An 11,516-nucleotide genomic window follows, 5' to 3' on the forward strand; every position below is an offset into this window, starting at 1 on the left:
TCATTAAAAAAATAAATAAATCCGGACGTCGTTTCTTATTTTAAATTTCTTTGTAAGTTTCAAGCAACATTTATGGCGTTTAAAAAGTTGTTCCTAATGTAAGAGTATGGTGGGTACAATCTATTAAGTGCATCAACACAGTCAATGCAGATTAATCCGATGCTCATGCTTGTGATTTAGATTAAGTAAACCAACTGCGGTTTGAGGCCTTTTGTTATCTTCTTTAATCTTGATGGTTAAGTCATGTTTGCTGATGTTTGTGTGTACAACTACATCTTTACAAGGGGATGTAACATGCTCCACGGCGATACGCTTTGCAATCTCACCACATGACCACTGACTGAACCCCAGTAAAACGAGCATGCCACTGAGCACAGGGGTAAGCAGGCTTAACAGCAGTGGAACAGAGCATTAACAAACTGATGACATTTGCCAAGGTTCAGTGCTCTGGAGGGCTGAGGGAGAGAGATGGCGTTCCACAGCTGTTCCCTGGCCAGGCCTGGATGACAGCTCCATAAAAAGCCAGAGGCCTGGTACTGTGCAGACAGACACACTGCTTGTGTCCCAATCCTGCCAAGACTTTAGTGCAAACAGGACATCTATGGGTTAATTTCTTAGGTAATGGCAGTGCAGCTACAGAGACAGGTGTAAACAGAAAAAAAAATAGAGTCATCGGGCAAGTTATCTAGCACTCGGGTTTACAGAAGTTTGAAGGTAATGTTAACAGACACATTTTCCAAACAGAGAATAAGAAAAACGTCACTCTGCAAAAATGAATTAATCTTTTAAAGTTTTCTTTAAGTTTTGTTAACAGCTTAAAACTATTTAAAGTTTACAAGCTGGCATTTTATATGTTACAACTGGGTGAAACACATCAAGTTTTCTGAAAATCCAATAACGGGCCTGAAATATCATATTTAACCACTAACAACATAGTTCTGCCTCTTCATGAGAACGATGGTTTGAGGTGGTGGGAAACTTCAGAGTCGGATCTCCAAATTCTGCAAAACCTTGTGAACATTTATAACCCATCAATTTTCTTTTTTGTTTGTTTTTCATAAAAAGACACTCAGTGTTAACAGGTAAACTCTTTAGTGAAGAATTAAGTAAAGTCGTGAAGCAAATTTATCTAATATTGAGGGCAGCATCACTCTCTCACTGGCCCAACCACATCAAATACAATGAATAAATTTGTATTTAGTAACTACATAGGTGCAAATATAACTGTAAAAATGAACGCTAGCTAAAAAACAAACAAACAAAACAAAAAAACAGAACAGCAGCAATAGAGGCCTTTAGCTCTTCCCCTGTTTATTGTTGTAATCTGCCGGTTTCAGATTTTCATGGTTAAAAAAAAAAAAAGAGAGAGAAAAAAGAAAATCATATAGTAGTAGAGACTATCCAATAATCCTGTGTTATGTACAAGAATCAATTAAGTCAAGAAAATCATAACTAAGTCACGGTTATTTGTAAACTCTTTACATTTCTGTAGTCTCATTAAAGTAGCATAAACACTTGGAGTCTGTTCACAAGTTCTGTAAATCTGGATGAATTTGGACAATGAGAAAGACAAAAATGGTCAAAGGTTGAAGCCTGTGTGGCTAGACTATTCTAGATCAAATGATCAAATGTTGTGACTTGCCACACGCAGGTGCCATTTTGAACAAAACTAACCCATATTTAAACAAGTAGGATGCAGACAAACAGGTCTGGCAACATTGTGAATGTGACAATACTGACAGCTAGTTTTGAGGGGAAAAAAAGAAAAGAAAAAAGCACTAGCCTTTTGTATTTGTTTTTTTTAATTATTGTATGGTAGCAAAAGCACTGCATGCAGTTTGTAGACTGAAAGAGAAAATGAGTGTTGTGTTTCTAAGAATCTCTGATAAAGGCACTTTGAAGAAAAAATGATTGGGACAAATTTAAAGAAAAAGAAAAGTTCCTGTAGCCCACTTAACAGAGCGTATAGCAAAATCTTAGTCGTTATAGAATTTGTCTGGATTCAAATCCAGGTTCACTACTCTCATAGTTTCAAGTGTTGTTAATATTTAGTCAAGCCTGCTAGGTTCAAATGTGTTCTCTTCTAATAAATCACATTTTTGTTCATATTTTTTTTAAAGCAAAAAAAAAAAACTCAACTCCTTTTATGGTGTTTGCAGTTGTCCAAAACTGTAAACAACTTAAGCATTACATTGGGTATATTTCTTACTGCTTTTACTGCTCAGTTTTTTCTGTGGCATCACTCTTAGCATCTGGTGCTGATACTTCAGACTTCGGAGCCGCTGCTGGTTTTGGTCTTCTACTGGATTGTCCAGATTTCCTGCCTCCTCGCTGGCTCTTGGCCAGTTCAGCCTGCAGACTGTGACCATTGAGAGCGAGCCCCTGCAGAGCCTCCAGGGCCTGATCTGCAGCGTGGGGGTCACTGTAATCCAGGAAGGCCCTGTGCTGAGCTCCCTGCCAGGTGAGTCTCAGTGGAGTGGCCTCCCTCTCTCGGAGGGCAGTTTTCAGCTCACTAACACGCAGCCCAGCAGGGATTCCTCCCAGATAAACTGTGGTCACACTCAGATGGAGCTTACGCTGAGATTTGACTTCATTTCCACCCTCTTCTGGGACCTGCTCCTTTGTGTTCCCTCTACTTTTTCCCTTTATTGTCTTGCCAATTTCTTGCTCGTTACCTGCCTTGCCGTCTCCTCTGCTTTCTTTATTCATTCTAGTCAGATGCTGTCTGGCTTTTGGTTCTCCCACTATTCTTTTTTCCAGTCTAGAGTCCTGGCTGGATTCTCCCTCAGCATCCTGCTGTGTGTTTGGCCTCGGCCTCCGCCTGGTTTGCCTTTTGGGTTGACTGGCGTGCAGACCAGCTTCTGCCGCAACAGGCGCTGCCCCCAGTGTTACATCCTTTCCAGCTTGTTCTTCAAGAGCACGCAGCTTCTTCAGGATGGGGACCTTTTGCAGCTTTTCGGTGTCCAGCTGAAGACAAAACTGGACAGACTCAGTAATGCTGAAACGAAAAGATGCGTCTCACACAGCATACAAACAGACCTGCTCAGGGCCGATGCAATGCACCTACTCATAATAAAGAGAGAGCTGATAGCTCCTCACAGCCCATGCTTAAAAACCATCTTAATACCAGCAGGATATTTCACTTCCCAAGCAGTTAAAAATAAAGACTGCTATCTTGATTTGTTGGGTCTTCAAGTGTCTTGGCAGACTTTGATGCTGACCAGTCCTGTAAAGGATATACGGACCTATTGTTTTTACACTGGCCTGTTTGACCCGTCATTCCCCTGCCCCTGCAGAGCCAAGGTGGCTGGGCAGAGAAGCCTTTGATGATCAGACACGGCCTTCCTGTCTATGAGGTCACTGGGTCCTGTTTACTTATATGCATGTTGTAAGGAACCCAGAGGTTACACACAAACTTACCACAGAAGAAAAATAACCTTTACCTATGTCTAATTAAAGATAAATTATCAAGAGGAAAAACATTTCATCTTTGTGCCACTGTCAGTAAATCAGAAGCTGTTTATGGTCCAGGCTGATTTAAATACAGACGATGATGTGAAATGAGTGGTAAATAAGACTGGAAAAGCACTATAAATATATCAGGAAAATTCCCAAGATACACAGTTAATTAGTTTGTTTTGTTTTTTAAAGTAAACTATTTTACATAAGTGTGCAATGTACACACCATCCATAAAAACTATTTTTTTTTTTTTATTTCTAAGAAATAAAAAAGAAAATAACTGGAATTTTTTTTTTGGGCAAAATGGAATTATTACAGTAAGTGCGCACTCAGAGGAATAAATGCTAGATAGACCGCCCTCCAGTGAGCTGTAGGTTTTCTATGAGTCCACTAGAGGGCAGTGTTACTAAGGAAACGCAACATTTTTGTCATGTAACCAAAGCAGAGCATTTTCCTATAAACTCTATGTTAATATTTGATCCCATGAGGTAATTATAAAGACTCATGCGTGCTATTGTCATATCTTGTCTTGTCCTAAATTGTAGAAGAGATTAGTACAAGCTAATGTATACTTTCTGAACACAAAAACTTTAGTTGTTGTTTTAAATTTAGTGTTGGGCATTTATTCTCCCTCTAAATGCCGGTTTCATTATGTTGAATGACAACAGGGGTGGAGACCTGATCAAACATTCATGAAAAACATACTTTCAGAGCAAGTCATCTTACTGGAACATCCATATTATCAGATTATTGACTGAAAAACATTTTTAAAAGGTGCAGGATTTTTCCAATAACATTATTTCTCAGTAATGGAAATCCACATACTAAGAGCGAAGCATTAATCACAGATGTTAAGTCTTTCATAGATAAAGGCATTAACGTCATCATTTTTCCAATGTTAAAATCAGTTACTTTCAGCTATGCTTTACTGAACGCTTTTTGGTATGCCCCTCTTCTAGATAAATCCATCAGAGAGATTTGAGGGGAGAGATGAGGAATGACATGTATCAGGTCAGGCCAGCCTTGACCTCTCAAAATCAAGTTGACTATGAAATAACTACTATGTTTTACACAAAGCAAAAACAAGCACAATCAGGTTACCTTATTCCAGATGATTCCACGTGGCTTAGGAAACTGGCAATCTGTTTTAATAACTCTGGTCGGTGTGAGGATGTAGTCTACAGTCAGGTCATGACTTCCCATTAGATCTTCTGGAATGTCCATCACCTGAAAGCACAGTTATTCCTCAATTATTCAAATTACTAATGCTGAAACAACAAGTGGGAGGAAAAAAACCTCTAAACTATGTCTGTTCATGTCAGTTCGAGCTGCACATCTTTATTTAAAACTGTATTATTCCCCATTTTAATACTAATGTGTTCTTTAGCTTTGTAAAAAGGGACAAGCTGCTTATTGCAAAACAAGATCCATAAAACATTTGAACTGCTCAGTGAGATCAAACTGAATACGCAAACCAACCTGGCAGTCATGGACAACAGTAACCACCACAGTAGACTCATTCACGGCACCCATTGAAGCCATCATTCCATACTCCAAGTCAGCAAAGCCTTCTCCTTTTCCAATCCGAAAGCCTACAGCGGAAGGCGGAGAGGGAAACTTAATTTAAAAATGTATACTGTGCAGTTTACGAAATCCTTTTGGAGATTTGTAAACTCCTTTATACTGCCTTACAGTAAAACATGTGTTTTGCTGCAGTACTGCATGAGTTATCTTGGGCATTTTAGAAATGAGGATCACCATGGAGTGCGGTTAGCAGACAATTTACATGGCGGGAAGAACACAGGAGAAGCCACAATAAGCAGAAGGGATCTGATTACGTACATCTGCCTCAATCTTATTTCTGCTCTTTTTCCTCTATGCTGGCAGAGTGTGCAGAAGTGCCTCAATAGGCTTAGACACGTGCAGCAATCACAATACCTTTGTTCCATTCTGCTTTCAGTCAGCACAGCCTCATCATTTTCCACTGTGTAGTAAACAAGCCTTGCATAAAACAATTTATAATCACCCAAGTAGTGATTTAGGAGAATCGCTATATAATAACAGACTATGTTGTTCATTACTCAGCTAATAATTGTAAATTCATGCTTGAAGAAAAGCAGGTTTTGCAGCACATGCTGCCTTTTCCATCTTTAGAGGCCTACTGAGCTAATTTTTAGCATAGTTTTCCTCTTGGACTGCAGTACAGTTGACTAAACTAACCTTGCTGCAGTCTCTCAGTTCATAATCTCTGTGACACAATTTTCCCTTGTCTCCTTTAAGCTGGCATATAACACATACACACACACACCTACCCTAAACTCATTGACTGAAACTTTGGCCACGTTTAATGTAAGTATCCTGTATTTAAATGGCCTGTATTTATATAGTGCTTTACTAGTCCCTACGGACCCCAAAGCGCTTTACATATCCAGTCATCCACCCATTCACACACACATTCACACACTGATGTGGCTGGCACTGGTGGGGCGCACTGACAGAGGTGAGGCTGCCGGACACTGGCGCCACCGGGCCCTCTGACCACCACCAGTAGGCAACGGGTGAAGTGTCTTGCCCAAGGACACAACGACCGAGACTGTCCGAGCCGGGGCTCGAACCGGCAACCTTCCGATTACAAGGCGAACGCCCAACTCTTGAGCCACGATCGCCCCAAGTATCCAACAGTGTTACTATTGTATATATGAAAATAAAGAAAAAAACTGTTTCACTTTGAACTGAAAAAATATTGTCTATTCTGCAATAATAGACAGTAAATTGCACACGTGGTTCTAACTACTATTTAAGGAGGACTGCATTTTCTTTAGATTTTATATATTTTAGTGCATGTATGGTAAACTTGGTCTTGAATTCACTGCTCTGTTGCTCTCCCACAATCATAAATCATTTAGGTTACCAATATGAAACTGAAATAGTATCGTGACATGGTGTATAAGTCACCTTTCTCCGACACCGCCACAGAACCAACCACCATCAGGTCAATTTTAATTTTTGCATCCAGGCCAACAGGTACACTGAAGTCTTTCACACCCTGGAGATGGTTTGGAGGTTTCAGAAGAAAGAAAGAAAATCTAATTATCATTATTGAGAATTTAAAGAGGAATGACAATGCTGACAAATAAGAGCAAACATTAGTACATTTATACCTGAGAGGAAGAACATATGCGTAGTTGTTCTTTGCTAGCCCCTTCAGGTGGAGTAATCCTATTGAAAAGCCCTGTGCGAAGACGAGGAGTTGGGACCAACAAAGTTTTCCGTGCCTGCAAAAATTATTTCAGTAAAATGTTAAAAAAAGAAAAAAAAAAAAAAAAAAAAAAAAAAAAAAAGATCCTGAGTTATTTAATAGGACTAGAAATTAAAACTGAGCTGAATAAAACAGTGGAGTGATGGCAAAAATTACAAAAAAACAAAAACATTTTAATTGATGCAAAACACTGATGTGGCTGAAATGTGACTTTACAAAGAACCTACACCTACGATAAGTTAAACAATCTTATGTAGCAAATTCTTGACCACAGGTGCAAACTCCATTTCTTGAGGGCCGGTGTCCTGAAACTTTTCCATGTGTCCCTGCTGCAGCACACCTGAATAACATAAGTAGGTCATTAGCAAGACTCCATAGCACAGGGGTGTCAAACTCCAGGTCTCGAGGCCTGCAGGTTTTAGGTCTCACCCTGGGTCAACACACCTGAATCAAATGATTAGTTCATTACCAGGCCTCTGGAGAACTTCAAGACATGTTGAGGAGGTCATTTAGCCTTTAAATCAGCTGTGTTGGATCAAGGACACATCTAAAGCCTGCAGGACACCGGCCCTCGAGGCCTGGAGTTCGACACCTGTGAGTTAAGTTCTACAGAGTGTTGCTAATGACCTACTTAAGTTATTCAGGTGTGCTACAGCAGGAACACATTTAAAAGTTTCAGGAGACCAGCCCTCGAGGACTGGAGTTTGACACCCCTGTTCTAGACAGTAATAAAACATAGTCTAAAATTTCTCATTTAAAATTCTGCTTGCATTTAAAAAAAAATCAAAAAAAATTATGTAATCCAGCCTGAGGCACTCTGGTTCTTGGTACTTTGTTTTTTTCTAACACTGCAGTGCTACCTGCAGCACTGCCAGCCGAGCACCCTCCAAAGGTTTGTCAGGATCCACCTTCACCTCAGATGTGTGGGTGAACGCCTGCAGCTCCAACACCTTGGCGCAGGCCGCAAAAGCACCCTACAGCAGAAAGGAAGGCATCTGATCATAGGTTCCTCAAGTCAACTTACTTCCAAGGTGATAAAGCGTGCCTGCTGCTGCGGTTTGTCTGGGTTAACTTTGACTGTCTGGCTGGACTTGAACTCCTGCAGGCCTGCAAGGCTGTAACATGCCTTAACTGCACCCTGGTCAATAGGTGCACATGAAAAGACATGTATGCATGCACAGAGACAAGACGGCCATTAGTGATTCAAAATTTAAGAACATCACTCAGAAGCTGTGCTGGTGCCCTGAGTGTAGCAAGAATTTCACCCCTACAGCCCTTATTATTTTCTTCAGCTATTTATTTACTTACTTACAGTACTTTACATGTAACCCAGACAGTCACATGCTCAAATTTTTCCTCTTCTTTCTTTTTTCAAGTATATTTATATTTTTAATTCGAGAAGGAGGGAGGAAAAAACTGGAGACTAGTGGCAGAGGTTGACCTGCCAGTGCATTGATTTGAATGAGAACTGCGCTGCAGCTCTTCAGCTAAACTGCTTTAACCTGCCTTGAAATTTGGGATTCTGTTGTGGACGGGCCTCGGAAAGTTTGCCAGATTCTTTTCTTCTATGTAGTCCCAAACTTTCTGACGAATGTCCCATTTCGATTCTCCTGGAGAGAAAATTGGAGTTTAACATAAACGCTAACCGAAGCAACATTTACGTTTTCAGCATCACATTTAGCGAATCGACGGCTTTAACAACAATTTCAACGGCAAAACAAACGTTTTACAAAACACTTGACCTACCCGGGTTGATTTTTATGACGGGATCCATCGCTTTATTAGAGCCAGGGGTAGGTTTATTCTACAACACTCGGATGCACTCCACGCAGTAATATCGTACACGTGAGCTCTGTAACATAATACTAACGGAACAGCTGCTTGTCAATGTTTATCATTGCTACGGCGGCTCAAAGGGACGATCCTAACGAAACGCGAATGGGAAAGGTGGTTTTGAACTTCGAGGCAACCGTAGTCTGATTAGCAGAACGCTCGCGCTTCTCTAAATACAGAAAGTACAGTCGAGACAAAGCTAATTTTCTTACTATCGACAAGTGTGAAGTCAATTATTTCAAACCTTTTTTGTTAAAATTTTGATCTTTATGCCTTACAACAAAATGCATTTTTATATTGACATCAAATGATGCGTGTGGAAAATGGCAGTCAAAGCTCTGTCATTTGTATGAGCCAAATTAAAAGAGTATGCTGGTGTGGTATGGGTCCACTGGTTTTTTCTTCCATTTTTTTGTAAGATAATCATTTCCTTTTAAACATTATTTTACAATTGGAAGACAATCAAGAGATATTTTGCATTTTTTAACATTATTTTGGAACCACTTTTTCAACAACTAGGTTTACATTATGTCTCAGGACAGGTGTAGTTTACACAACAGATGCTTCAGCATGGATTATTTTTCAAATTCACGGGTGGGACACAAAATATCCTCCAACAGTAGGATGAAAATGACTGAAAATACCCACTTTCATTTGTTAGGAATGGGGTCACTAAATGGTTTAATGGAAACTCTGTGAATTATATGGTATTGATTTTGCTTTGCAGGCAACACTTCTCACTCAAGCACTGGACTGATGTGTTAGCACCCATATCATCAATCATCAAAATAACAACTCATAAAATATGTTATGAGTTGTTATGTTTGCCTTGTTTTTTTGTTTGTTTTTTTGTTCTTTTGTTTCTTTTCTGTTTTTTTTTTTTTTTTTTTTTTTTTTTTTTTCTTTTTTCTGTTTGTTTGTTTGTTTCTTAACACAAAAAATTGAACACAGGATGGGCTGGTGCAAATTTTTTAAGGTGGCCAGGAACATTAATTTGCAGGGTTCCAGAGCACTATTGTCTGTGTAAGGAAAGGGCCACTTCAGCATCTGTTATGGAGTGAAAACAGGCAGGATAGGGTTGTGGCTTCAGTGCGCGCTTTAAAACAGCAACTGATTGTCACGAATGACAAGCTGTGATAACAGCAATCTTGCAGGAAACAGGAAATAATCTGAAAAACTTAATGATGAAGTAATTGTTAAGATGTGCTGGTCAAAACTGTTTAAAATCTCAGTTCCGGGCTATTATGGCTTGTAATTTACCTCCTAAATTTGTGATCCATTAAGACTTTTTTGAGAAATTAAACTAAAGGAGAAAGGAAATAATATTAACGTAACCCAGACTCTACAGCATCACGGGGTCTCTGTTTAAAACCCTCTTATATTATCTATGTCAGGTTTTACTTTATTAATATGTTTCCACTTATTAAACAAACAGCTTTGTCTTCTTTCATAGTTATAAAATTTTACTGTACCATATTTAAACTGGAGCACCACCTGCAGGTCTTTAGATGTCATAAGGTTTTCAACCCAGATGTAAAATGCACAAAAAACAGAAATCTATAGTTTACATGCTTAACCATACGTGTGACACCTTAAAAAAAAAAAAATATATATATATATATATATATATATATATATATATATATATATATATATATATATATAGGTGACACCTTTTTTAGTAGTCATTATTTACATGTCATAATATAATAATATAGTGGGACTGATGAAATAATGATGCATATTCGCTGCACCATTTTAGCCTTCTTTATCACCATTACATATTTGCATATGCCTCTGTTATCCAGTGGGATCTGTCATATTTGCATTTGACTGACTAAAAACTGTAAATAAAGGGAATTTTAATAATTTACATATACATTGTTTAGTATGTAATTACTGTGTGGAGAAACAAAAGTGAGAAATGCAAACAACAACTAAAAAATATCTCTTATTATTTGGAAATGCACTATTGCCCAGTCTTGCATGATGTGTGATCTGTGGATAAATTATTTTATTAAATCTTATTTTGATAATGCTTTAGTTAAGGTTATAAAGGCCCTAAATTTACAATGTAATGTACTATTTACGAGTCTGAGAAAAAAGTCTGCCCTCATACCTTGTAAACTTAATAATCAGAAATCAGAATCAGAAATAATCAGTGGTAAGCTTTTGAAATGTTTAAAAGTAAGAGTTATGAACTATTAGTAAAGGAGAAACAGTACTGACAATATTAACCTCTTTGTGCATTCAGGTTAAATAAGTTGTACACCTTCCATTAAAGCAACATTAGGTAAATCAGTTTGCAGCCATTTCTAAAAGCCTGTTATAATAATGTCTTTACGAGCAGAAGAGAGAATCGTAAAAGTGCTAATCATATGAAATGTGACCCATGATCTAAGAACAGTGAGAAAAACATTTTAAAATAGTTTTATTAATTCTATTAAAGTTCTAACTTCAAATATTTCAGGATCAAATTATTGTGTTACGTGTTTAAATACCAGAGCTCACATTCTGACTTTAGATAACCGACTGATTATAAAGTTCATATGATAGTTTCTTCTCTTTAAGTGTTCAAGTGTGCTTATGGAATGGATTTAGTACATATCAAGACTCATAAGAGGCACATATTAAGAATTGTTTCTTTTAAATGCACATTAACATAATTAGTTCCCTCAATGTGATGCAGTACATGGGAATAACAGGAAACACAGGGTTGTGTTATCTGGATGATTTTGAGTGGTTGGAGGTGTTATTAATTGGGCAAAGTCAGTCTGAACGTGTTTGCTGTGGTTGTTAAGTTTGAAGTGTCCTCAATACAGTAATAATATGCCAGAGTGTAGCCTCTAAAGAGAAGGTGTGCTGTGCATCCCCTCTGTTGTTGATTTCAAAGTCTGGTTTTGTGTGATGTAAACCTGGACGGTAAACCTAACAGATCACCTGAATACATCATATCCTGCCACT

The 11,516-nt window shown here is 38.4% G+C and overlaps 1 protein-coding gene across 2 annotated transcripts; it reads right to left on the reverse strand.

Moving 5' to 3' along the window:
* Positions 1–1,286: 1,286 nt before the first annotated feature.
* Positions 1,287–8,621, reverse strand: mthfsd (methenyltetrahydrofolate synthetase domain containing). 2 transcript variants are annotated; one of them, XM_035905986.2, is made up of 8 exons: positions 8,466–8,621; positions 8,226–8,329; positions 7,580–7,693; positions 6,622–6,735; positions 6,416–6,506; positions 4,940–5,052; positions 4,562–4,687; positions 1,287–2,967 (listed from the first exon to the last, which is right to left on the reverse strand). In XM_035905986.2, exons 1-8 carry the CDS (start codon positions 8,491–8,493, stop codon positions 2,215–2,217), a joined length of 1,443 nt encoding a protein of 480 aa, XP_035761879.1. In that variant the 5' UTR covers positions 8,494–8,621; the 3' UTR covers positions 1,287–2,214. The 2 variants fall into 2 exon arrangements, with proteins under 2 accessions (XP_035761879.1, XP_087694170.1); XM_087838044.1 differs by lacking the exon at positions 7,580–7,693 and adding an exon at positions 7,744–7,857.
* Between the last annotated feature and the right edge of the window lie 2,895 nt (positions 8,622–11,516).

The sequence above is a fragment of the Neolamprologus brichardi genome, chromosome 1 (assembly GCF_056152115.1).
Source record: "Neolamprologus brichardi isolate AB-2024 chromosome 1, ASM5615211v1, whole genome shotgun sequence".
Taxonomy (NCBI): domain Eukaryota; kingdom Metazoa; phylum Chordata; class Actinopteri; order Cichliformes; family Cichlidae; genus Neolamprologus; species Neolamprologus brichardi.